The sequence below is a fragment of the Macaca mulatta genome, chromosome 3 (genome assembly GCF_049350105.2).
Source record: "Macaca mulatta isolate MMU2019108-1 chromosome 3, T2T-MMU8v2.0, whole genome shotgun sequence".
Taxonomy (NCBI): domain Eukaryota; kingdom Metazoa; phylum Chordata; class Mammalia; order Primates; family Cercopithecidae; genus Macaca; species Macaca mulatta.
The window spans coordinates 44,085,165-44,112,439 of record NC_133408.1 but is presented as its reverse complement, the minus strand read 5'-3'; the positions used below and the strand labels follow the sequence as shown (position 1 = coordinate 44,112,439).

Genomic DNA, 27,275 nt, shown 5'->3' with positions numbered 1-27,275 from the left:
CACAGGACGGTGGTTACAGCGACTGGACCTTACACAATTGTGGGAGTGGGTTACATGGCAGCCAGTGCCAACCTCCACCTCCACAGATATGTCTTCTTACCCACAGTAAACTGGAACTAGGCAGGGAGGGGAATTTTAGGAAATGCAGTCCCAGTTTTGCTAAATTGACACAATACAAATTCACCACATATCGGTAAAAGGCTACAGAGAAATTCACCCAGATGGTTTTAGCAGTAATTACTGGGAGTTGAGTGGGTTTAAATTCTCAGTACACAGGTCAGATGTGAGAAAATCAAACAATTTTGATTTTTAATCAGATAAGTCAACCTAATTTTTTAATATAATAAGTCAACCTAATTTTCACTCCAATCCCTCCCATCCTGTCAAGGAGGAAGGAAATTCACCTTCCTTCTTCCCTCCCTCCCTCCCTTTCTCCCTTCGTTCCTTCCTTCTTTCCCTCCTTCCTTCCTTTCTTCCTTCCCTCCCTCCCTTCCCTCCTTTCGTCTTCCCTCCCTCCCTTCCTCCCTCCCTGCCTCCCTTCCATCCTTCTTTCCTCCCTCCCTTCCTCCTTTCCTCCCTCCCTCCCTCCTCGCTCCTCCTTCCTTCTGTCCTTCATCTCACTCTGTTGCCCAGGCTGGAGTGTCGTGGCACAATCATAGCTCACTGTCACCTTGAACTCCTGGGCTCAATGGCTCCTTCTCACCTCAGCCTCTCAAGGACCTGGGACTACAGGCGCACACCACAACACACAGCTAATTAAATTTTTTTTTTGTAGAGATGGGGGTCTTGCTATGTTGCCCAGGCTGGTGTTCAACTCCTAGCCTCAAGTAATCCTCCTTCTTCAGCCTCCCCAAACAGTAGGATTGCAGGCATGAGCCTCTGCACCTGGCAGAAAAATACTGGACTTTTGTACAAATACCTATATTATTCATGAATAAACTTTAAACTGCCCTGAAATTATGGGACTGAAGTGATTAAAATCTTTATCCAAATGAAGACAACCACACTATTATCAAGAGTGTGGCATATTTGACCTACATCTAGATGTGTATATGCATTTTCTTTTCTGAAAATGAATAAAATAACAAAAGATTTCAGTATTGTTGTTATCTATTAAATACCCAGTTAAACTCACTGTTTCTAAATGCACAGGGTGTGGGTTGCCCAAGTCCAGAACAGTCCAGAACAGTCCAGAACAGCCCAGAACAGTTCTCTGGGACATCTAGGTCACAGTGGAGCATGTTTTATTTCCTGAATTCAGTGTCCTCCATCGCGAGAGGTGATTCATGTTTATTAATTAGGTTGGTGCAAAAATTATTGTGGTTTTTGCAATTATTGCAATTATAATATAATTTTGCAATTATAACTTTTGCACCAGCCTAATAAAAAACCACCTTGGCTGACAAGCTATGGGAATGGTATGGCCGCCAGAAATGACCTTCACAGTGTTCTAAAAAGCAGTGGCTTCCAGTTCAGAAGGGGTTTGCTGCTCTCTGTCTAATGAGTTGGGGTTCTCTTTTCTCCTCCACGTTCTAGGGTTTTGATGCCTCTTAGCATCACCAGCTCTCATTTGGGGAGCAATTATGAATCGTTAGTAAAAGCTCAACTTTTTTAAGAAGCAAAACTAGCAAGAAAATTCAGCATGTCCCGGTTTTCTAGACAGCATGCTTGAAGACCACACCCAGGTGCTTAATAATTTAGCCTTTTGGGCAAGGTTCTCATTAGCGTAGATCGAAAACATGAATAATGCAGGCATTTGTGAATCACACTGCTCGGTGGTGCCCGCACTGGCCAGGAAACACCTGAAGCAGTTGCAGAGGGGCTCAGGGTGACCAGATCCGGTGACTGGGTCATGATGACACCAAATTTGGTTAATGGGAATCCCAGGTCATGTCCGATGGTATCAAACCACAGCCGCTGCCTGCTGCCTTCTGCAGGTCTTTCAAGTCAAATGTCTCATGACAGTCAAAATGCCCGCCAGGAAATCAGACTCTATTTCCCTAGTTCTTTTTTTTTTTTCTGAGAGGGAGTTTCACTCTTGTTACCCAGGCTGGAATGCAACGGCACGATGTAGGCTCACCGCAACCTCCGCCTCCTGGGTTCAAGCAATTCTCCTGCCTCAGCCTCTCGAGTAGCTGGGATTACAGGCATGCGCCACCACGCCTGGCTAATTTTATATTTTTAGTAGAGATGGGGTTTCGCCATGTTGGTCACGCTGGTCTCAAACTCCCGACCTCAGGTGATCCGCCTGGCTCGGCCTCCCAAAGTGCTGGGATTACAGGCATGAGCCACCGTGCCCAGCCTATTTCCTTAGTTCATTTTTCCTCCTTTTTCTTTTTTCTTTTTTTTTCATTTCTTTTTTGTTGAGACAAGGTCTCCCTCTGTCACCCAGGCTGGAGTGCAGTGGTGCCATCACAGCTCACAGAAGCCTCAACCTCCTGGGCTCCAGTGATTTCCCCCACCATAGCATCTCCCGTCACCAGTAGCTGGGACCGCAGGCGCGCACCACCATGCCTGGCTAATGCTTTATTTTTTGTAGAGACGGGGGTCTCATCATGTTGCCCAGGCTGGTCTCGAACTCACGGGCTCAAGCGACCCTCCTGCCTCGGCCTCCCAAAGTGCTGGGATTTCAGGCGTGAGCCACAGCACCTGGCCTCCTCTTTTCCCCCCTTGTTCCCCAGATCATTCTTGCATTCCTGATCTCCTTCTCAAACCCCAACATGTCTTCATCCTCAGCCAATGACCTTGCCTTCTCCTTAACTAAGAAACTAGTAACGACTGGAGAGTGTCCCCAAGTTCTCTAGACGACATCGTCCCTCTCCCAGCCTCTGCATCCACTCACTCTGCCTTCCTGCCTTAGCTATAAAATGAACCATCAGGTCGGGTGCGGTCGCTTACGCCTGTAATTCCAGCACTTTGGGAGGCCAAGGCAGGCAGATGATGAGGTCAGGAGTTTGAGACCAGCATGGCCAACATGGTGAAACCCTGTCTCTACTAAAAATACAAAAAATTAGCTGGGCATGGTGATCCATGCCTGTAATCCCAGCTACTCAGAAGGCTGATGCAGGAGAATAGCTTGAACTCAGGAGGTGGAGGTTGCAGTGAGCTGAGATCGTGCCATTGCACTCCAGCCTGGGCGACAGAGCGAGACTCCGTCTCGAGGAAAAAAAAAAAAGAACCATCCACATCCTATCTAACGCCAGCCCCTCCACCATCTAAACTGGATTCCATTCCTGCCACCCTCTCAAGCACATCTCTCCACGTACTCTCCCCTCCCTCTCCCGTGCCATCAATTTCTCTCTCCCTAATAGATCTTTCCCATTAACATAATATTAACTGAAAAAGGGACTGAGGCAGGAGTCCCCATTGACTGAGGTTGATGCAGCAGTTTGAGGACATGCCGGGGAGGAACACCAGCCACGGGAGCATCTGTGACCTGTGCGTTTCCAGAGAGGGTTTGGGAACTTCACTATTTAAAGGGGAAAGAGCAAGCAGGCGGGATAAAGGAAGGGAGGGTAGGCAGAGAGGCAAATGGTCACATTCTCTCAAGGCTCTGATTGGCGATCAATAAATCTACATTTTACATGTCAACGAGGCATTTGTCTCCAGCTCAGGAAATCTACATTTTACATAAGATAAACATGTGAAAAGAGGGAGTAGAGGAGTCCATGGTGCATTCCTCTCAAGTCCAGAGAATCTACTTTTCATGTAAGATTAAACATGTGAAAAGAGGGAGTAGAGGAAAGACTCCGTGATGCGTTCATCTCAAGCCCAGTGAATCTACATTTTACATAAGATAAACATGTGAAAAGAAGGAGTAAAGAGTCCACGATACATTTATCTTGAGCTCAGTAAATCTACATTTTACGTAAGAGACAGTAAACTTGAAAAGTAGTAAAGAGTCTGTAATGCATTCATCGTAAGCCCAGTGAATCTACATTTTATATAAGATAAACATGTGAAAAGAAGGAGTAGAGGAGTCCATGGTGTGCTCATCTCAAGCCCAGTAAATCTACATTATACATAAGATAAACATGAAAAGAGAGAGTAAAGAGTCCGTGATGCATTCATCTTGAGCTCAGTAAATCTACATTTTACATAAGATTAAACATGTGAAAAGAGGGAGTAGAGGAGTCCATGGTGTGTTCATCTCAAGCCTGGTGAATCTACATTTTACATAAGATAAACACGTGAAAAGAAGGAGTAAAGAGTTTATTCTGCATTTATCTTGAGCTCAGTAAATCTGCATTTTACATAAGATAAACATGTGAAAAGGAGTAAAGAGTTTATGCTGCATTCATCTTCAGCTCAGTAAATGTACATTTTACATAAGATAAAGTAAACATGTGCAAAGAGGGAGTAGGGGAAATGGGGCCATGCTGCATTTATCTCAGGATAGGTGGAAGGATGATTTATGGTCTTGTGCTTGTCCTATCTATGTGAAAATAAGCTGGTAATTGACATCGTCAGTGTGAGATTTAGCAGAACTTGCTTTTAGGGCTAGTTTATAGGGGCAGATGTATCCTGAAAGAATTAGGGGCTCACTTTGTGAGCAACTTGTGAGGGAGACCATCTGGGAAGATATGTAAACTTCTATCATGGTGGGCACCTGGCTTATGCATGAGGCTAGAACACGGGGTTATGAAAATATAGCTCTCTGTGGCTGGGCATGGTGGCTCACGCCTGTAATCCCAGCACTTTGGGAGGCGAGGGTGGGAGGATCACGAGGTCAGGAGATCGAGACCATCCTGGCTCACATGGTGAAACCCCATCTCTACTAAAAATACAAAAAATTAGCCGGGCATGGTAGTGTGCACCTGTAGTCCCAGCTACTTGGGAGGCTGAGGCAGGAGAATGGTGTGAACCTGGGAGGCGGAGCTTGCAGTGAGCCGAGATTGCACCACTGCACTCCAGCCTGGGTGACAGAATGAAACTCTGTCCCCAAAAATAAAGAAAAAAAGAAAATATAGCTCTCTGCTTGGGAACAAAAGGGAAAGCAGCATTGCACGACTGTTTCCAAGCTTGACTTTCTCTTTGGCAGAGTGAGTTTGGGGTCCTGAGACTTTATCATCTTTCACAATACAAACATGCTGGCGTATGGATCCTATCTTTAAAACAAATTTTCAATATGGACAGCAAATGAGCATAGGAAAAGATGCTTAACGTTATTCATCATTAGAGAACGCAGATTCAAGCCACCATGAGGGCCCAGTGGCACACGCCTGTAGTTCCACCCACTCAGGAGACTGAGGCAGGAGGATCACTTGAGCTCAGGAGTTTGAGGCTGTAGTGTGCAATGTTCGTGCTTGTGAATAGCCACTGTACTCTAGCCTGGGCAACATAGCAAGACCCTGTCTCTAAAATTTTCTTTTAATTAAAAAAATAGGCCGAGTGTGGTGGCTGATGCTTGCAACTTCAATGCTTTGGGAGGCCGAGGCAGGATGATCACTTGAGCCCAGGAGTTTGAGACCAGCCTGGGCAACATAGCGAGTTCCCATCTCTAACAACAACAATAAATTACAAATAAATAAATAAAACCACAATGAGATGCCAATACCCATTAATGAAAGTGCCCAGAATGAGGAAGGCTGACCCATGCCAGGCATTGGCGAGGGCATAGGAGGAACTGGAACCCTCCTTCCCCGCTAAACTCACTTTCCTCGGAATAACAAATGCATTGCTCAAGTACTGAGCAACTCTCTTGGCTCTCCTTCCACTCTTCAACATGTTTTCCTTCCTGAATGTAAATTTCCTTTGGAAAACACAGTGGAAGTGTCGATCACATGACCCAGATGGTTCTGTGCCAACTTCCTCCCCAAGAACTGGTTTTTTTTTTTTTTTTTTGAGACAGAGTTTCGTTTCTTATTGCCCAGGTTGGAGGGCAATGGTGCAATCTCGGCTCACCGCAACCTCTGCCTCCTGGGTTCAAGCCATTCTCCCGCCTCAGCCTCCCGAGTAGCTGGGATTACAGGCATGCAGCACCAAGCCTGGCTAATTTTGTATTTTCAGTAGAGACGGGGTTTCACCATGTTGGTCAGGTTGGTCTTGAACTCCTGACCTCAGGTGATCCACCCGCCTCGGCCTCCCAAAGTGCTAGGATTACAGGCGTGAGCCACCGCGCCCGGCCAGAACTGGGATTCTTAAAGCTCACCTGCGTCCCATCCTGCTGAAAACCAGCCACAATTATAACCACCATCACCTGTGGCACACACATTTGGTGTCAGCATTAGTGAGCCACCTCCAGGCTACCACATTTGAGGACTTCTTGCCAAGAAGTTCTCCAGCAGTTTTCACCCAAAACCTGTTCTTGCTGTTTTTGCTATCTGGCCAACTCTGTGGTCACTAAATCAATGTTTCAGTTTTTGAGCAGGGGCAAAAATATATATAGATATATAGATAGATATAGATACAGATATAGATACATATCGGGATCTGCATATCCCAAACTGCTTAGGCACGTGTGAAATGCTATAGCAGAAAAGAAACAAAATGCTACAGGACGCTGATTTTTTCATGAACAAGAAATGTGAGCGGCTCCGTCTCAACTTACGGATGAGCTGGAGGCAACATTTAATGAAGACTTAAGTGAGTTAATTAAGGAGAAACTGCAACTAAACCGCACATAATGAGAGAGGCGGCATCTCTGGCTCCAGGGTCCCGTATTTTTATCTGTCTGCACTTGTCCATGATGTGGGTTCTCTGGCGGGGCGGGGGTCTCTCTCTATTGGTCAGACGTCCCCATGAGATTCAGACCCCAGGAAAAACCATCCAATAAAAAAACACTGGCCGGGCGCGGTGGCTCAGACTGTAATCCCAGTACTTTGGGAGGCCGAGGTGGGCGGATCACGAGGTCAGGAGATCGAGACCATCCTGGCTAACATGGTGAAACACCATCTCTACTAAAAAATACAAAAAATTAGCCGGGCGTGGTGGTGGGCGCCTGTAGTCCCAGCTGCTCGGGAGGCTGAGGCAGGAGAATGGCGTGAACCCGGGAGGCGGAGCTTGCAGTGAGCTGAGATCGCGCCACTGCACTCCAGACTGGATGACAGAGCGTGACTCTGTCTCAAAAAAACAAACAAAAAAAAGCTTCAAGACCTGGGACAGATGTCGGAGTTGAATTCAGAGGATTGTTCCAAAGCCTCAAGAACTCTCATGTTGGCCGGGTGCAGTGGCTCACGATTGGAATCCCAGCACTTTGGGAGGCCGAGGTAGAAGGATTGCTGCAGGCCAGGAGTTTCAGACCAGCCTGAGCAGCATAGTGAGACCCCATGTCTACAAACATTTAAAAAGTTAGCTAGGCCTGGTAGTGCCTGCCAGTAGTTCCAGCTACCTGGGAGGCTGGGGTGGGAGGATTCCTTGAGCCCAGGAATTCACGACTGCAGTGAGCTACTATTGTGCCACTGCACTCCAGCCTGGGCAACAGAGCGAGAACCTGTCTCCAAAAAATAATAATTTTAAAAAACCCTCATGTTCTTATCTAGATATGACCTTGAATGGATAGAAAGAAGCTCAGGAGACAGGAGATCCCATCCTGCCTTTGGCTTTTCTAGCTGTCTGACCTGGGGAAATTGACTTAATCTCTTAGAACATCAGTTTTCTTATTTTTATTTTATTTATTTATTTTTTTTTTTGAGAGAGAGTCTGGCTCTGTGCCCCAGGCTGGAGTACAGTGGTGTGATCTTGGCTCACCGCAACCTCCACCTCCTGGGTTCAAGCAATTCTCATGCCTCAGCCCCCTGAGTAGGTGGGATTACAGGCCCATACCACCATGCCCAGCTAATTTTTGTATTTTTAGTAGTGATGGGGTTACACCATTGCTACATTTCACCTGGCCATCGTTAGCCAGGCTGGTTTTGAACTGCTGACCTCAAGGGATCCACCCACCTTGGCCTCTCCAAGTGCTGGGATTACAGATGTGAGCCACCATGCCCAGCCTGATGTCAGTAAATTCTTTTTACCAACCCTGCAATCGACCACTTCCTGGTGCTGGGGCTCTGAGACCTTGCTCACCTCAAGTGATCCACCTGCCTCGGCCTCAGGAAGTGCTGAGATTACAGGTGTGAGCCACCACGCCCAGTGAGTTTTCTTTTTTCTTTCTTTTTTTTTCTTTTGAGACGGAGTTTCGCTCTCCTTGCCCAGGCTGGAGTGCCATGAGGCGATATTGGCTCACTGCAACCTCCGCCCTCCAGGTTCAACCAATTCTCCTGCCTCAGCCTCCTGAGTAGCTGGGATTACAGGCATGTGCCACCATGCCTGGCTAATTTTTGTATTTTTACTAGAGACAGGGTTTCACCTTGTTGGACAGGATGGTCTCAAACTCCTGACCTCGTGATTCGCCCGTCTCAGCCTCCCAAAGTGCTGGGATGACAGGTGTGAGCCATCATACTTACCCATAATGTGCTCATATTTTCATTTACCTTCTTGAACATATCAAACAGTTATAGTAGCTGTTTTAATCTATTAATTCTATCTTTGTCATTTCATTTCATTGGTTTTTCTCTTCTTCCTGGGGTATAATCCTTGCTTCTTGGCATACCTGGTGATTATTATTTTTTAGAGACAGGATCTTGCTGTGTCGCCCAGACTGGAGTGCAGTGGTGCCACCATAGCTCCCTGCAGCCTCAACCTCCCGGGCTTCAGTGATCCTCCCACCTCAGCCTCTCAACTGGCTGGGTCTACACGTGTGCACCACCTCCCCTGGCTAATTTTTTAGTTTTACTTTTGTAGAGATGATGTTGCCCAGTCGGGTCTTGAACTCCTGGCCTCAGGCTGTCCTCCTGCCTCAGCCTCCCAAAGTGCTGGGATTATAAGTGTGAGCCAACACTTCCTGCCATCCCTGGTATTTACTGGATACCAGGTATTGTGAATTTTACCTGGTTGGGCGCTGAATATTCTTCTGTTTAAAAAATATATTCTTGAGCTTTGTTCTGGGACATGGTTAAGTGACTTGGAAATAGCATAATCCTTTTTCTTTCCTTTTTTTTTTTTTTTTGAGAGGGAGTCTCAGTCTGTCACCCAGGCTGGACTGCAGTGGCACAATCTCGACTCACTGCAACCTCTGCCTCCCGGGTTCAAGCGATGCACCCACCTCAGCCTCCCGAGTAGCTGGGACTACAGGTGCGCACAACCAAGCCTGGCTAATTTCTGTATTTATAGTAGAGAGGGGGTTTCACCAAGTTGGCCAGGCTGGTCTCAAACTCCTGACCTCAGGTGATCCGCCTGCCTCGGCCTCCCAAAGTGCTGCGATTCCAGGCATGAGCCGCCGTGCCCAGGCGTGTGATCCTTTTGAGACTTGCAAAACTAGAGCAACCCTTAGTCTGGGGCCAATTCTGCCACCCCACGAAGGCAATGCCCCTCTGAATGCGTGACTCAATGCCCCAGGTATTATGAGGCTTTTCACTTTGCCTGCTGGGAACACGAATGGTTCCCAGCTTTTTGTGGACTTTGGAATGATTCTGCCTGTTTCTATTGTGTGATTCTTTCCCCTGGTCTTGCTTGGGTAATTTCCTCCCGTGCATGAGCTGACCCAACTGAGCTCCAGTCAAGAGGTATCCTTCGCAAAGCGCCAGACTTTGTTTTTTTGCACATCTCTCCCGCGGGATTCCATCCTGCAAATTCCAGCTGCTTTGGCCTGCTCCAACTTTTTTATTTTTTTTGGAGACGGAGTCTCACTTTGTGGCCCAGGCTGGAGGGCAGTGGCGTGATCTTGGCTCACTGCAACCTCCACCTCCCAGGTTCAAGTGATTCTTGTGCTTCAGCCTCCTGAGTAGCTGGGATTACAAGCATGCACCACTACGCCCAGCTGAATTTTCTGTATTTTTAGTAGAGACAGGTTTTCAGCATGTTGGCTAGGCTGGTCTCGAACTCCTGACCTCAAATGATCCACCCACCTCAGCCTCCCAAAGTGCTGGGATTACAGGTGTGAGCCACCGCACCTGGCCAGGCCTGCTCACACTTTCAGCTCTGTCTCCTGCGCTCAGGGAGACTACTGGGCTCTGCCCGGCTGCCCTCCTTCCGCGGCACCTGGAAACATTTGCCTCATTGGTTTCTCCTGTGCCAGGGATCATGGTCTTCAGTGCCGCCTATTGACTGGTGTCGAAAAACTCCCTTTTCATAGGTATTGTACAGTTTTGTAGGTATTTAAGGCCAGAGGGTTAATCCATCTTGGCCATAAGTTGGGGAAGTCTCCACAATTTTTAAAACATTTTGGGAGGCTGAGGTGGGAAGATTGCTTGAGGTAGGAGTTAGAGACCAGCTTCAACACAGCAAGACCCCCCCGTCTCTACAAGGAAATAAAAATACTAAAATTAGCCGGGCGTGACAATGTATGCCTATAGTCTCAGCTACTCGGGAGGCTGAGGTGGGAGGATTGCTTGAGCCCAGGAGATCAAGGCTGAGTGAGCCATGTTCACACCACTGCACTCCAGCCTGGGTGACAGACTGAGACCTTGTCTCAAGAAAAAAATAAAACATTTTAAGTTCCTGGAAGGGTGAGTTAAAGGCTATATAAAGAATTACAGCTTTTTTAAAATCACATTCCCAAATTATTGGTCAAAAGGGAGCAGTGGGCCAGGTGTGGTGGCTCATGCCTGTAATCCCAGCACTTTGGGAGGCCGAGGTGGGCGGATCACCTGAGGTCAGGAGTCTGAGACCAGTCTGGCCAACATGGCAAAACCCCATCTCTACTGAAAATACAAAAATTAGCCGGGCATGGTGGTGCACACCTGCAATCCCAGCTACTCAGGAGGCTGAAGCAGGAGACTCGCTTGAACTGGGGAGGCAGAGGTTGCAGTGAGCCAAGTCGGCGCCTCTGCACTCCAGCCTGGGTGACAGAGCAAGACTCCATCTCAAAAAAAAAAAAAAAAAAAAAAAAAATTAAAGCTTTTGGTGGCTCACGCCTGTAATCCCAGCACTTTGGGAGGCTGAGGTGGGCAGATCGCTCAAGCTCAGGAGTCCAAGACCAGCCTGGGCAATGTGGTGAAACCCCATCTCTACAAAAAATATAAAAATTAGCCAGCCATGGTGGCTCACACCTGTAATCCCAGCTACTCAGGAGGCCGAGGTGGGATGATCGCTTGAGCCTGGAAGGTTGAGGCTGCAATGAGCCCTGATTGTGCCACTGTACTCCAGCCTATACAGCAGAGAAAGACCCTTCCCAAAAATGAAAACAAACTGCTGTTTCACGTGTTTTGTACAGTTGTAGGTATTTAAGGCAAGAAGGAGAGATGTCCACAGTTTCTGTAAACGTTTCAAGTTCCTGGAAGGGGAAGTGTGGGTTAGAGGCTATAATAAGTATTAGGGTTTTTGATAATAAGAAAATATGGGCTAAGCATCATGGCTGTAATCCCAGCACTTTGGGAGGCCGAGGTGGGTGCATCACTTGAGGTCAGGAGTTCGAGACCAGCCTGGCCAACATGATGAAACCCCATCTCTACTAAAAATACCAAAAAAAATTAGCCAGGTGTGGTGATGGGTGCCTGTAATCCTAGCTACTCAGGAGACTGAGGCAGAAGAATCGCTTGAACCCAGGAGGAGGTTACAGTGAGCCGAGATCATGCCATTGCACTCCAGCCTGGGCAACAAGAGCAAAACTCCACCTCAAAAAATAAAATAAAATAAAATAAAAAGTGCATATATGTGTGCATGCAACAGAATACAGAATATTTATTTTCAGAGGAACCCTGGCTGCTCCAGGCTCCTCGGTTTGTCCTGTTTTGTGGGCATGAATTACGCAGCTGCCTATAGATGTCACCAGAGGAAGGCACGTTGGAGGGAATAAAAATCCCAGAATGAGAACCACAGCACCACGGCAGAGGGCCAGAGCATGAGTGAAAGGCCCCATGTCAAACGCAGAAGCGGGTTTTGTTTTAAATCACGACATCTAATGGCTCACACCTGCAATCCCAGCATTTTGGGAGTCTGAGGTGGGAAGATGGCTTGAGTCCAGGAGTTGGAGACCAGCCTAGGCAACATAGCGAGACCCTGTCTCTACCAGAAATAAAAAAAAACTTGGGTGTGTGGCATGCATCCATGGTTCCAGCTACTCGGGAGGCTGAGGCAGGAGGATCGCTTGATCCCAGGAGTTTGAGGCTGCAGCGAGCTCTGATCCCACCACTGCACTCCAGCCTGGGTAACAGAGTGAGACCCTGTCTCAAGTAAAAAATAAAATAAAATAAAAAATAAAATTAAAATAAATAAATAAAATGAAATAGTAAAATAAAATAACATCAACCCACAGAACCCAAATCTTCCCCCAGGGTAGAGTGACACCCTCACTGAAACAAACATGACCATCAGCAGCCAAATTAAACGTGGGCCAAGGGGAGAGTGCATGAGGAAAGATTCGGTTATGCTCATGGATTTGGACCAGTTTAGTTGAGGTCAATTTTTTCAGATTTTTCTTTTCCAAAGCTGGTTCTGGAGCGGAGTTCAGGAGCACGCTCTTCACAAAGAGGCTCTCTGTGGGTCGGCCCTGCTGGGTGAGATTTCATTAACTACACGAACCTCATTCTCCAAGATGCTGAATATGCAGCGTCGATCAGCGAATGAGATCCGCGGTCTCATGAAGTCAGCTTTCTGGTGAAGGAGAAAGAAACACAAATAAACAAGCAAATAAACGCCCGGGGCGGAAACAAGATGGCGTGAGAGTCCGGTTCCTTGAACTCACGTTCTTTTTTTTTCTTTTATTTTCCTTTTATTTTCTGAGACAGAGTTGCACGCTGTCGCCCAGGCTGGAGTACAATGGCACGATCTCAGCTCACTGCAAGCTCCGCCCCCAGGTTCAAGCGATTCTCCTGCCTCAGCCTCCTAAGTAGCTGGGATTAGAGGCACCTGCCACCATGCCGGGCTAATTTTTGTATTTTTAGTAGAGATGGGGTTTTACCATGTTGGTCAGGCTGGTCTCGAACTCCTGACCTCAAGTGACCCACCCGCCTTGGCCTCCCAAAGTGCTGAGATTAGAGGCGTGAGCCACCACACCCGGCCAAGCTCACGTTCTTGAGTCACCGTCTGTCCTTTATAGAGAAGCAGTTTGGAGATTTCATCATATGTGTCTGAGGCCGGGTGCTATGGCTCACGCCTGTAATCCCAGTAATCCCCACACTTTGGGAGGCTGAGATGGGAGCACTGCTTGAGCCCAATAGTTTGAGGTAAGCCTGGGCAACATAGTGAGGCTCTATCTCTTAAAAAAAAATAAAAAATTAGCCAGGTGTGGTGGTGCATGCCTGTGGTCCCAGCTACTTGGGAGGCTAAGGCAGGAGGATCACTTGAGCCCAGGAGGTTGACGGTGCAGTGAGCCATGATTGCATCACTGCATTCAGCCTGGGTAACAGAGCAAGACCTTGTCTCAAAATAAAATAAAATAAAATAAATTGTCTGAATCTCTTTTTGGCAAAGCAATCTGACAATGTTCCTTGTTTCAGAGAATCAATAATATTTTCTGAAAAAATCAAGCTTATTTTCAACCTAAAAGCCAACTCTCTCTCTCTCACAGGGGAATACTGTGCGTGATGATCACTGCAATGTGTGTGTGTGTGTGTGTGTGTGTGTGTGTGTGTGTGTGTATGTTAAAGACTGCTTTGTCATGCAGACTACAGCTGCAGCCTCACCTCTCTGTAATTTACTGTGGATATTTTGCATTATGTAGGCAGCACCCTGTACACAACAGGAGATTTGTCGGGGGGAATAAATTCCAGTCCCAACTCAGATGTGCTATAAACTGGCTGACCTCAGAGGAACCTTGTTACCTGCTGAGCCCAGGTTTTCTCAACTACAACCATAATAATAAGACTTTGCCTCTAAGTTCAGCATGGGGAATAATGACCGTATGAAAATATAGACTCAGCCTGGGCAACATCGTGCGACACCTGTCTCTGCCACAAATTTAAAGATTAGCCAGGCACAGCGGCTCACGCCTGTAATCCCACTGCTTTGGGAGGTAGGGCAAGAGGAATGCTGGAGGCAAGGAGTTTGAGACCAGCCTGGGTAACACAGTGAGACCCCATCTCTGCAAAAAAGTTACAAAGTTAGTGGGGCGTGATAACGTATGCCCGTAGTCCCAGCTACTTGGAGGCTAAGGCAGGAGGATCACTGGAGCCCAGAAGTTCGAGGCTGCAGTGAGCTATAATCGCACCACTGCACTTCAGCCTGGGTGACAGAGCAAGACTATGTTGCCTCTGCTGGTCTCGAGACACCCATGTAGTCTGCTGTCCACTCCATGTAGGATGCAGTCACATTGATAATCTTCATTGTTTTACAGATGGGGAAATTGAGGCTTGAATGATTTACCCAAAGTTAGCAAATGTAGAGCTGAGACTTGAAGCAAGCTGACTCTGGCATGTCCATCTTAACTCCCTGGAGACAAGCAGCTCAGAATCCAGTGGCCTGGCTGCCGCCAGGAGTGAGGAATGGGGAAAAAAAATTGCAACCTGGCTCACTCTTTTGTCTCCGAGGCAAGAAAGAGGCAGAAATGGATGTTTCAAGATGTTGTTGTTGTTATTATTATTATTATTATTGAGGCAGCATCTCACTCTGTCTCCCAGGCTGGAGTGCTGTGGTGCAATCTTGGCTCACTGCAACCTCCACTTCCCAGGCTCCAGCAATCCTGGCACCTCAGCCTCCTGAATAGTTGGGACTGCAGGCACGTGCAACCATGTCTGGATAATTTGTTTTGTAGAGATGGGGTTTCACCACGTTGCCCAGGCTGGTCTCGAACTCCTGAGCTCAAGTGATCTGCCTGTCTCGGCCTCCCAAAGTGCTGGGATTACAGGCATGAACCACCATGCCCAGCCAAGACATTATTCTTTTGTAAACATAGTTGCTCTTAGCATATGGTTCTCAACTAATGGGCGTGTGTGTGTGTGTGTGTGTGTATGTGTGTGTGAAGTTCTCTCTGGAAAACTTTTCTCTGGGAGAAAATTCTAGATTTCACTGTTTTACATTTCAAAGTTGCCAGTTTGTTAAAAAAATCAGGCTGAGAAGGAACACATTAGGACAAACATGTGACAGACTGTCATTAAAGCAAGCAAGACCAAGGATGGAATTTTACAGACTTTGCAGAGAATTCTTGGATCAACCCATGGACGCGGCGGCTGATTTTAACAGGAGCTGCAAAGAGAGTCTAATCCCTTTCGTTACAAATGCATCTGGGGCCAGAGCCCGATTTCCTGCTGCCCTTGGGGGACTTTTTAATCATTTTTTTCCTCCAAGCTTAGAGTATACATCAAATCCCAGGTCCACGCTGACCCCCACTCTGGGCTGGAAGGGCCTGACCTCTCCCAAGAGAGTGGGGGTGGAAGAGAAGCTGGGAAATACAAAGTCATTTGATGGGTGTGACACCGGGCACAGGTTGACCATCAAGCCAGGGAGGGGGCCTTTATGCCCGAAAGTGTCTGAGCCTGTTCCAGGGATGGGGTGAACCACTCCTGTACCCACCCAGGCTTGCCTAGGTGTGCTGTGTGCCGAGGAAGCTTCAGGGAAGAGAGACGGAGGACAGAGAGAGTTTGGATGTCCAGGAGTTGTTCAGTAAAGCGAACGGAAAGCGAATGTTCCAGTCTGGGAAAGTCAAATCACATGAGAGAGGAAAGCCGATTGTCACGGAAGGTTGAGGGCCAGGGCTATAGAAGGGAAAACCCCATGCTCAAAATCCTGGTCAGTGCGTATCCACCTTAATGAGTGCGTGTCCACCTTCCTCCACTGTGGGGCCAGCGAAGGGCCAGAGCCCCGGCTGGGAGGGGATCCTACACTTGCTTTTTTTTTTTTTTTTTTTTTTTTAATTGTGGTAAAATATGCGTAACATAAAATTTGCCATTTTAGCTATTTTTGAGGGTACAATTCAGTGGCATTTACTACATCAAAAATATTGTGCAACCGGGCTGGGCATGGTGGCTCACGCCTGTAACACCAGCCCTTTGGGAGGCCGAGGCAGGCAGGAGGTCAGGAGTTCAAGACCAGCCTGGCCAACGTGGCAAATCCCCATCTCTACTGAAAATACAAAAATTAGCTGGGCGTGGCGGTGCGCACCTATAATCTCAGCTACTCAGGAGGCTGAGGCAAGAGAATTGCTTGAACCCAGGAGGCGGAGGTTGCGGTGAGCTGAGATCACACCACTGCACTCCAGTTTGGGTGATAGAGCGAGACTCCATCTTAAAAAAGAAAAAAAAAGAGAGAGATAAAAAAAATATTGTGTAACCGTCACCACCATCCATCTCCAGAACTCTTCCATCTTCCCAAACTGAAACTGTCCCCATTAAACCCTCACTCCCCATCCCCATGACCCCCAGGCTCTGATAACCAGTATTTCACTTTTTTACTGTCTCTATCAGTTTGACTATTCTAGGTACCTTATATAAGTGGAATCATGCTGTATTTGCCTTTTTTTTTTTTTTAAACGGAGTTTTGCTCTTGTTGTCCAAGCTGGAGTGCAGTGGCGTGATCTCAGCTCACTGGAACCTCCGCCTCCCATGTTCAAGCGATTCTCCTGCCTCAGCCTCCCGAGTAGCTGGGATTACAGGAGCGCACCACCACACCTGGCTAATTTTTTTGGATTTTTAGTAGAAACGGGGTTTTGCCATGTTAGCCAGGCTGTTCTTGAACTCCTGACCTCAGGTGATCTGCCTGCCTCAGCCTTCCAAAGCGCATGAGCCACTGTGCCCAGCCTTTTTGTCGTTTTTCTGAGACGGAGTCTCACTCTGTCACCCAGGCTGGAGTGCAGTGGCGCAACGTTGGGTCACTGCAACCTCTGCCTCCTGGGTTCAAGTGATTCTCACGCTTCAGCCTCCCAAGTAGCTGGGATTACAGGTGTGCGCCACCACACTCAGCTAATTTTTTGTATTTTATTAGAGATGGAGTTTCACCATGTTGGCCAGGCTGGTCTCAAACTTCTGACCTCAAGCGATCCACTTACCTTGGCCTCCAAAGTTCTGGGATTACAGGTGTGAGCCACAGCACTTGGCCATATTTGCCTCTTTGTGACTGACTTATTTCCTCCCATCCCCTCCCTCCCTTCCTTCCCTTACTTTCTTTTCTTCTTATTATTCTTTTTTTTTAAATTTTTTTGAGACAGGGTTTGCTTTGTCCCCCAGGCTGGAGTGCAGTGGCATGATCTCTGCTCACTGCAACCTCCGCCTCCCTGGCTCAAGCAGTCCTCCCACCTCTGCCTCTCTAGTAGCTGGGACTACAGGAACACACCACCACACTTGGCTTTTAAATTTTTTGGTAGAGATGAGGTCTCACTGTATTGCTCAGGCTGGTCTTGAATTCTTGGGCTCAAGTGATCCTCCTACCTCAGCCTCCCAAAGTGCTGGGATTACAGGTGGGAGCCCCTGCGCCCAGCTGTGACTGTCTGATTTCACTGAGCATTATGTCCTCAAGGTTCATCCATGCAGCAGCAGGTGTCAGCATTTTATTTCCTTTTTAGGGCTGCATAATATTTCATTGTGTGGATAGACCACATTTTGTTTATCTATTCATTGGTAGGTGGACTCCTGGGTTACTTCTACCTCTTGGCTATTGTGAATAATGCTGCTATGAACATGGGTGTACAAATATCTGTTAAGGATGGGTACAGTGGCTCATGCCTGTAATCCCAGCACTTTGGGAGGCTGAGGTGGGAGGATTGCTGGAAGCCAGGAGTTTGAGACCAGCCTGGCCAACATAGCAGGTCCCCATCTCTACAAAAAACAAAAAACTTAGCTGGGCATGGTGAGGAATGCCTGTAGTCCCAGCTACTTGAGAGGCTGAGGCAAGAGAATTGCTTTAGCCTGGGAGGCTGAGGCTGCAGTGAGCTATGATCTAGCCACTGCACTCCAGCCTAGGGGACAGAGTGAGACTCCATCTCAAAAAAAAAAGGTTAAAAAAAATCCCACAAATATCAGCTGGAATCCCTGCTTTCAATTCTTTGGAGCATCTACCTAGAAGTGGAATTGCTGGATCTACTTTTTTTTTTTTTTTTGAGACAGAGTCTTGCTCTGTCACCCAGGTTAGAATGCAATGCCAGGATCTCAGCTCACTGCAACCTCTGTCTCCCAGGTTCAAGAAGCAATTCTCATGCCTCAACCTCCTGAGTAGCTGGGGCTACAGGCGCCCACCACCACGCTTGGCTCATTTTTGTATTTTTAGTAGAGACAGGGTTTTACCATGTTGGCCAGGCTGGTCTCGAACTCCTCACCTCAAGTGATCCACCCAGTTCAGCCTCCCAAAGCGCTGGGATTACAGGCATGAGCCACTGTGCCCGGCCTACTTTTGTTTTTGAAGTGGGTTGGGCTGGGCCTGGGTTGCTCAAATCCCAGTATAGCACCGGCATAGGATATATCACTGTCCTCAGTTCCCAGCACCTGGGTCTCCTCGGCTGTGAAAAGGGACAGTGATAATAGTGGCAATCACAGGGTTGTTGTGAGAGATACTTACGATTTTGTAGAAACACCCACGCAGGCTGGGCGTGGCGGCTCACATCTGTAATCCCAGCACTTTGGGAGGCCGCGGCGGGAGGATCACTTGAGTGCAGGAGTTCAAGACCAGCTAGGGCAACACAGTGAGATCTTGTCACTACAAAAAATGTATAAATTGGGCGGGCGTGGTGGTGTGCACCTGTAGTCCAAGCCACTCGGGAGGCTGAGGTGGGAGGACTGCTTGAGCCTGGGAGGCAGGAGGTCGAGGCTGCAGTGAGCTGTGATTGCGCCACTGCCTTCTAGCCGGGGCGACAGAATGAGACTCTGTCTTAGGAAAAAAAAAAGAAAAAAAAAGAAAAATTATGACTTCAAGACCCAAGGAAATTGCCTGTTAATTTTTAAAAATAATCTCTTAAATAAACAATTTAAAAGCGAAACACCCACGTATTGTGCACATTGAACGGTGCCTGGCACCTGCTCAGCTTTGAATCATTTCTGCCATGATGGTGCCATCAAACCCCCAGGGAAGGGGAAGCAGGCGTCCTCACGGCCACCAGGGGGCGCCGCTGCCACGGCTCTGAGTCCCAGCTGGGCCAGGCTGGCATCTCCACTGCCCATCACCTCCCACCATTGTCCCCTCCGTCTTCAGGCTGGGCCTCCACTTTCTCCTCTCACCCACTCTGCTATTACTCCACGCTCCCATCCTTCCTACGTCCTTACTTTCATCCAGGATCAGAAAGTGCCCCACAGTGTCCAGGCCACATCACCTTGTCCCATGACCTATGTCCCTTCCCTCCCAAGGGAAGCTTCAGCCCATACCTTGCGCCATTTATCCGGCCCAAGGGCTCTCCCTCCGCAGGTAATGACCTTGTCCCTTCTATCTCTGGATGGTTCCTCTGAGGGTCAGGTGAGGTCATGTGTGGGGAAGTCGCTCATAGAGACACACCAGGGTCTGGTGCAACGGCTCACACCAGTAATCCCAACACTTTAGGAGGCCAAGACAGGAGGATCGCTGGAGGCCAGGACTTCAAGACCACCCTGGGAACAATGGCAAGATCCCATCTCCACAAATAACTTAAAAATGAGCTAGGTGTTGAGGCATGAACTTGTAATCCCAGCCACTCAGGAGGCTGAAGTGGGAGGATCGTTCGAGGCCAGGAGTTTGAGGCTGCAGTGAGCTATGCTCGTGCCACTGCACTCCAGCCCGGGTGACAGAATGAGACCCTGTCTCAAAAATAAATAGGCAAATAAAAATTAGCCAGGTGGGGTGACACAAGCCTATAATTCCAGCACTTTGGGAGGTGGAGGCAGGAGGATTGCTCGAGGTCAGGAGTCTGAGACCAGCCTGGGCAACATCTCTATAAAAAAATTCAAAACTGAACCAGATGTGGTGGTGGGCACCTATAGTCCCAGCTACTCAGGAGGCTGAGGCGGGAGGATCACTTAAGGCCCGGAGTTCAAGGCTGCAGTGAGCTATGACTGCACCACTGCACTCCAGCCTAGATCACAGAGTGTAACTGTCTCTAAAACAAAACAAAACAAGACAAAACCACAGCCCGGAGGTGGTGGCAGCGTTGGGACAGCTGCAGTGAGCCTCAGGCCAGAGGCCCATGCCTTCCTCAGGAGCTCTGAGGAGTCCTTCCTGGTCAGAACGCACTCTGGGAATTGCACTTTTCCAGCAGGGCTGGTGAGGTGTCCACAGGCTTGAGCAGACCTGGCCCCCGGAAGAGAGGCCTGTGGGCATCGAGGCCAACTCTAAAGGGGTAGCTGCATTTGTAGCCCAGCTCCTGGGCACTTACTAGGCCCGAATGTGGGCTCCGTGTGGCCAGAGAATTGGAAAATGCAGATTGTTTTTTCACAGGAAATCTCCAAATGTTTGAATATTGGCAGTTAGTTACAATTATTTTCAAACTCTTCATGGGCCAGTCAAGGCAATCTACAGCTGGGCTTGGCCTGTGGGTACCATTTTGCAGCCTCTGATGGAAGCTTCTTTTTGTTTTGTTTTTGAGACAGAGTCTTGCTCTGTCGCCCAGGCTGGAGTGGAGTGGTGCAATCTCGGCTCACTGTAAACTCCGCCTCCCGGGTTCACGCCATTCTCCTGCCTCAGCCTCCTGAGTAGCTGGGACTACACGCGCCCATCACCATGCCCGGCTCATTTTTTGCGTTTTTGGTAGAGACGGGGTTACACCGTGTTAGCCAGGATGGGCTTGATCTCCTGACCTCGTGATCCGCCCACCTAGGCCTCTCAAAGTGCTGGGATAACAGGCATGGGCCACCACGCCCGGTCGATGGAAGCTTCTTGAAGACACTGGTCAGTGCTAATGGTCAATGCCTTGTAGCACTGACTACAGGGATAACCTGAATTTTAAGCTGCCCGGGTGATCTTTATTTTTATTGTTAATGTTTTAATTTTTAGGGGCAGGGTCTTGCTGTGGTGCCCAGGCTGCAGTGCAGTGATGTTATCATAGCTCACTGCAGCCTTGACCTCCTGGGCTCATGCAATCCTCCCGATTCAGCCTCCTGAGTAGCTGGGACCACAGGAACTTGCAAACATGCTAGGCTAATTTTTTAATTTTTGGGGGGTGTGTGGGGGGGCTTGGTTCTCACTGTGTTGCCCAGGCTAGCCTCAAACTCCTGGCCTCAAGCAATCCTCCCTCCTCTGCCTCCCAAAGTGCTGGGATTATAGAGCTGAGTCACTGTGCCTGGCTGAGCCTCACTCCTTCTCATGGAAGACTTTTTGTCCGAGCACTGATAGACACTTGGTAACCCCATTATAGCGTGGGCACTGGGCTCTTATAAACAGGGGGCATCATATTCTCTCCTTGGTCACCAGGATGACATTTCTGGGTGCACACAAGAAATGTCAACTGTGCTGGGTGTGGTGGCTCATGCCTGTAGTCCCAGCTCCTTGGGAGGTTGAGGTGAGGGGATCGCTCGATCCCAGGAGTTTGGCATTAATTGGTGACCTCCCAGGAGCAGGGGACCACCAGGTTGCCTAAGGAGAGGTGAACCGGCCCACGTCAGACACGGAGCAGGTCAAAGCTTGCGAGCTGATCAGCAGTGGGATGACACCTGTGAAGAGCCACCGCCCTCCAGCCTGAGCCACACAGTCTCTACTGAAATTCAATTAATACAATTATGCTTTAATATAATAATGTCAACTCGCACAGATTCTTCAACCACCCAGGAAAGGCTGACCTCACACTGCACGTGGATGGCGTGACAGTCCTGTATGCGGGGAGAGAGAGCTTGTCCTCGCAGCCACATTAACAGAAGCCAGAGACTGGGGCCAAGAAGAAAGACCCTGCGGGGTTGGGCTGGAAAGTCCTGGATGCCCAGCTCTTCACACCCACTCAGTGCGTGTGATCACAGCTGTAGGATCTAGAATAGATGCGCTTGGCAGATGGCCTCTGAAGGTGGTGAAATGGGGCTTCACGTGGCCAGCTGACATCTGCATGCAATAAGAAGCCAGGTGCTGCCACCGCCCTCCCCCTGTTTGTATCCAGGGGACGGGACTTCTTGTGGAGGTCCCGGTTAGTCTTTACTTCTGACCCCAAGCAGGCAGCTGGATCAAGTTGTCCTGAGAAGGTGATCCATTTCCCTAGTTGGGGGTGTGCAATGCTGAATGCAGCTATCCCAGACACATTTATTCCATATACACCCCCTTCCCAAATTCCATTGAATGAATGAAGTCAGATTCCAACAAGGATGACTACAGCCCAGGGTGAAATAACTCTGGTCTCCCCTCTCTGTAGCTCCCCAAACTCTTTATGTTTTATTTTTTATTTTTTCCTTTTTGAGACGGAGTCTTGCTCTGTTGCCCAGGCTGGAGTGCAGTGGTGTGATCTCGGCTCACTGCAACCTCCGCCTCCCAGGTTCAAGCGATTCTCCTGTCTCAGCCTCCCGGGTAGCTGGGATTACAGGCGTGCACCACCACGCCTGGCTAATTTTTGTATTGTTAGCATAAATGAGGTTTCGCTATATTGGTCTGGTTGGTCTCGAACAACTGACCTCAAGTGATCCACCTGTCTCGGCCTCCCAAAGTACTGGGATTACAGGCATGAGCTACCACACCTGGGCTTTGTTTTTCTTTTGAGACAGGGTTTTGCTCTGTCACCCAGGATGGAGTGCAGTGGTGCAGTCATAGCTCATTACATCCTCAAAGTCCTGAGTTTAAGCAATCCGCTTGCCTCAGCCTCCCAGTGTGCTGGGATCTCAGGCATGAGCCACCACACCTGGCCCAAAACCAAGCTTTCATATCCCAAGCACCGACCTTTATCAAGTCTAGCCTAATCCTCTATCGTCTCCTAAGCGTCCCTCATGAGTGATCACTTCTGAGTCCTCCCAGATGGAGAGCTCACCCACTGGGGGCATATTTTTCCCATTGGAAAAGAGTGGTTATTGGAAATTTCCTCTTTTTTAGAATAGGATTGGAGGTGCTCTCTGGGGTGTCCTCCTACCAAGCTGGCTATTGAAGGCCTCCTGGTGCTCAGGGAGCACGGACGACACTCGCCGTTGCTTCAGCTTCATCTTGAGGCCACACAGCGTCTCCGCCACCCAGGTCTCCTCAGGGGTGAGCTCCTTCTCTGGCTCCTCCTCAGATTGGTCTGACCACTCCCTCTTCCTTTTCCAGCAAAGGGACCTGCGTGAGGGTCTGGGATCTACCCCAGGGGCTGAGTAAAGAAACCAGACCACCGTGTAATGCTTCTGCAACTGATCACCTTAGACCCCGACCCCTAACCCCAAACCACTCTCCATCCTCCCCAGCCTTGTAGACTGCCGGCTTCTCCAAGCCATCTTTCTGACTTTGTCCTATGTCAACCCCACGTGCCGCTCCTTCCCCTCCCCATTCTTCCGTTTCTCTGTCCTCAGAACATTTCCTCACGTCCTTCCCTGGTCCCTGGCTCTCTGAGTCCCTCCGTTTTTTGTTTGTTTGTTTGTTTGTTTCGAGACAGAATCTTGCTTTGTCTCCCAGGCTGGAGTGTAGTGGTGCAATCTCAGCTCACTGCGACATCTGTCTCCTGGATTCCAGTTATTCTCCTGCCTCAGCCTCTCTGGTAGCTGGGATTACAGGTGCCTGCAATAATGCCCAGCTCAATTTTGTACTTTCAGTAGAGACAGGGTTTCACCTTGTTGGCCAGGCTGGTCTCAAACTCCTGGCCTCAAGTGATCCTCCTGCCTTGGCCTCCCAAAGTGCTGGGATTACAGGTGTGAGCCACAGAACCCAGCCTGAATTTCTCCAAACTGGAGTGCAATAGAGCGATCTCGGCTCACTGCAACCTCTTCCTCCCAGACTCAAGCGATTTTCCTGTCTCAGCCTCCAGAGTAGCTGGGATTACAGGCGCGCATCATTACCGCCCAGCTAATTTTTGTACTTTTAGTAGAGATGGGGTTTCACCATATTGGCCAGGCTGGTCTTGAACTCCTGACCTCAGGTGATCTGCCTGCCTCGGCCTCCCAAAGTGTTGGGGTTACAGGCGTGAGCTACCATGCCTGGCCCCCTTCCTTTGTCTTAGTCAATCCTATCCCACCTCTTCTTCCTCCAGTCACCTCACCTGATGGTCCCGACACTTCATCATCCCCCACCTCCCAGAGGGGGTACCCTGAGGTGCTCACCTGGGGGCTCTCCTCCTTATGCTCGGCGAGCAGGATGGTCATGATTTTTCCCAAAATCTGTCCCATTCCATGGACAGAGTCTCTGTTCTGCCCAAGGCCTTTTTCTGGACTCTGCTAGGAGCCAGAAGAGTGTGTTATGAATTCTCGAGGCTGGGAGAAGTCAGGAGTGGAGAACAGCTCTGAGAAGATACTGTTGTCCACTTCAGCTCCCAGGCACCCACGGAGTCCGGTCCTTCCAGTCAGGAAGGTTGGAATATCTGATGTCATTGGCCATTCCAACCTGGCAACCAGTTTGAAGAAAAACACATGTAACTGCCAGGCTGATCTCTTGTCCTGGAGATGCTGAGTGAAAGGTATCTCCTGCCACTGTCCCGACCTCAGACCACTGTCCATAAGCATCTTCAGGGTCTCCGCATCCCTCTGTTCCCTGTCCCAGCAGAGGCTGTGTCCTCTCCACTCAAAGCCTGAGGCATGGTGGGGTCTCCTCTTCTCTGTACATGCCCATTTCAGAGTCCAGTCTGGTGGGAGAGGGAACAGGGTGGGAAATAAAACTAGGGTAAGCAGAAACGATGAAACCTTACAAGAGTGAGATGATCATGTACAAGAGATCCCAGGAACCTTGACTTGATGAAAAAGTCACATCAGAGCACTGAATTTGGCAGAGCTTTTCTGCCGAATGTTCACTGACATTCACTGTCCGAGATTCTATACTGGGGATACACATGTCCTCTGCCCTAAGGCATCTTTGAGTCCAAGAGACATTTTGAAGTCTGAAAATCACAGGAATCTGCCCATGAGCTCATACATATTTCCACTGGTGTCCCCAATTTCAGGGAGTCCATGGATCACCTAAAGCCAGCTCCTCCAGTACGGCTAAGAAACTCTAGTCTATATATCACGTTTTATATTATATGTATTGCTCTGAACTCAGAAATTTCCCTACCATTTATGGATTCTATGAATAAAATATCACATGTACAAAAAGACTAAGTTGAAAAATCTCAGCTGTGCACAGTGGCTCGTGCTTGTAATTCCATCTCTTTGGGTGGCCAAGGGAGGAAGATTGCCTGAGGCCAGCAGTTCAAGACCAGCGTAGGCAACATAGCAAGACCCCATCTCTAAAAAAACAAAACCAAACTAAATTAGCCAGGTGTGGTGGCTGGCACCTGTGTTCCAACAACTTGGGAGACTGAGGTGGCAGGAGGATTGCTTGAGCCCCAGAGTTAGAAGCTGCAGTGAGCTATGATCTTATCACTGCACTCCAGTCTGGGCAACCCAGCATGACTTTGTGTCAAAACAATTTTTAAATAAAATATATAAGAGTTGTATGACATTCAGAGACCACCCAAAGAACCTGTGGGGTCTTGCTCTGTTGCCCAGGCTGGAGTGTAGGGGTGCAATCTCAGCTCACTGCAACCTCTACCTCTCAGGTTTGAGCCATTCTCCTGCCTCCGCCTCCCAAGTGGCTGGGACTACAGGCATGCGCCACCACATCTGGCCAATTTTTAGATTTTTAGTAGAGACAGGTTTCACCACGTGGCCAGGCTGGTCTCGAATTCCTAACCTCAAGTGATCTGACCACTTCAGCCTCCCAGAGTGCTGGGATTACAGATGTGAGCCATCACACCTGGCCAAGGTCTTATAATACAATTTTTGCCAAGACCAATGTCCTGAAGTGTTTTCCCTGTGTTTTCTTCTAGTAATGTCATAGCTTTGGGTCTTACATTTAAGACTTAAATTCATTTTGAGTTTATTTTTGTATATGATGAGAAATAGGGATCAAGTTTCATCCTTCTGTTTATGGATACCCAGTTTTCCTACCATTTATTGAAGAGACTGTCCTTTCCCCAATGAATGTTCTTGGTGCCTTTGTCAAAAATGCATCCACTGGCCAGGCACAGTGGCTCACGCCTATAATCTTATCACTTTGGAATGGTGAAGTAGGTGGACTGCTGGAGCCAGGAGTTTGAGACCAGGCTGGGCACCGTGGTGAAACTCTGTTTCTACAAAAAAATACACACACACGTGTGCACGCGCACACACACACACACACACAAATAGCTTGGTGTGATGATGGTACATGCCTGTGGTCCTAGCTACTTTGGAGGCTGAGGTGGGAGAATCACCTGAGCCTGAGGAGGTCAAGGCTACAGAGAGCTGAGACTGTACCACCGCACTCCAGCCTGGGTAACAGAGTGAGATCCCATCTCAAAAAAAAAGACTTCACTGTAGATGTACGGATTTATTTCTGGGTTCTCTGTTCTGTTTCATTGGTCTTTGTATCTGTTTTTATGCCAGTGCCATGAGGCTTTAATTCCTGTAGCTTTGTAGTATATTTTGAAGTCATTTAGTGTGATGCCTTCAGCTTTGTTCTTGCTCAGGACTGCTTTGGCTATTTGGGTTTTTTTTGTGGTTCTATATGAATTGTAGGATTGTTTTTGCTATTTCTGTGAAGAATTGGTATTTTGATAGGGATTGCATTGAATCTGTAGATTGCTTTTGGTAGTCTGATCATTTTCACAGTATGAATTCTTGCAATCCATCAGCATAAGGTATCTTTCCGTTTTTCTGTGTGTCCTCTTCAATTTATTTCACCAGTGTTTTATAGTTTCCCTTACAGAGACCTTCTCCTCCTTGGTTAAATTTACTCGTAGGTATTTTTTTATAGCTACTGTAAATGGGATTGCTTTCTCCATTTATTTTTCAGCTAGTTCACTGTCAATATACAGAAGTAATGTTGATTTTTGTCTGTTGATTTTTATATCCTGCAACTTTACTAAATGTATCAGTTCTTTTTTTTTTTTTTTGAGACAGAGTCTCGCTCTGTCACCCAGGCTGGAGTGCAGTGGCCGGATCTCAGCTCACTGCAAGCTCCGCCTCCCGGGTTCACGCCATTCTCCTGTCTCAGCCTCCCGAGTAGCTGGGACTACAGGCGCCCGCCACCTCGCCCGGCTAGTTTTTTGTATTTTTTAGTAGAGACGGGGTTTCACCGTGTTAACCAGGATGGTCTCGATCTCCCGACCTCGTGATCCGCCCGTCTCGGCCTCCCAAAGTGCTGGGATTACAGGCTTGAGCACTAAATGTATCAGTTCTAAAAGTTTTTTAGAGTCAGGCATGATGGCTCACACCTGTAATCCCAGCACTTTGGGAGGCCGAGGTGGACACATCACAAGGTCAGGAGTTCAAGACCATCCTTGCCAACATGGTAAAACCTCATCTCTACTAAAAATACAATAATTAGCTGGGCATGGTGGCACGTGCTTGTAATCCCAG

General features: G+C 48.4%; 1 protein-coding gene across 10 annotated transcripts in view; it reads right to left on the bottom strand.

Moving 5' to 3' along the window:
* Nucleotides 1–3,842: 3,842 nt before the first annotated feature.
* LOC114669804 (uncharacterized) overlaps nt 3,843–27,275 on the bottom strand; it is a 51,782-nt gene continuing 28,349 nt past the window's right edge. For 3 of the 10 annotated variants that reach the window (XM_077996141.1, XM_077996143.1, XM_077996134.1), the window contains 4 exons: nt 24,003–24,520; nt 22,847–23,059; nt 18,406–18,714; nt 3,843–12,576 (listed from right to left, as the gene is read on the bottom strand). Coding sequence is in view for 6 of the 10 variants with exons in the window: in XM_077996134.1 (XP_077852260.1) it covers nt 24,117–24,520 (404 nt within the window). In the remaining 4 variants the exon portion in view is untranslated. Of the gene's footprint in view, nt 12,577–16,665; nt 18,715–22,846; nt 23,060–24,002; nt 24,521–27,275 lie in introns of those variants that run through there. The other 7 variants (XM_077996142.1, XM_077996144.1, XM_077996135.1 and 4 more) reach the window with 5 other exon arrangements.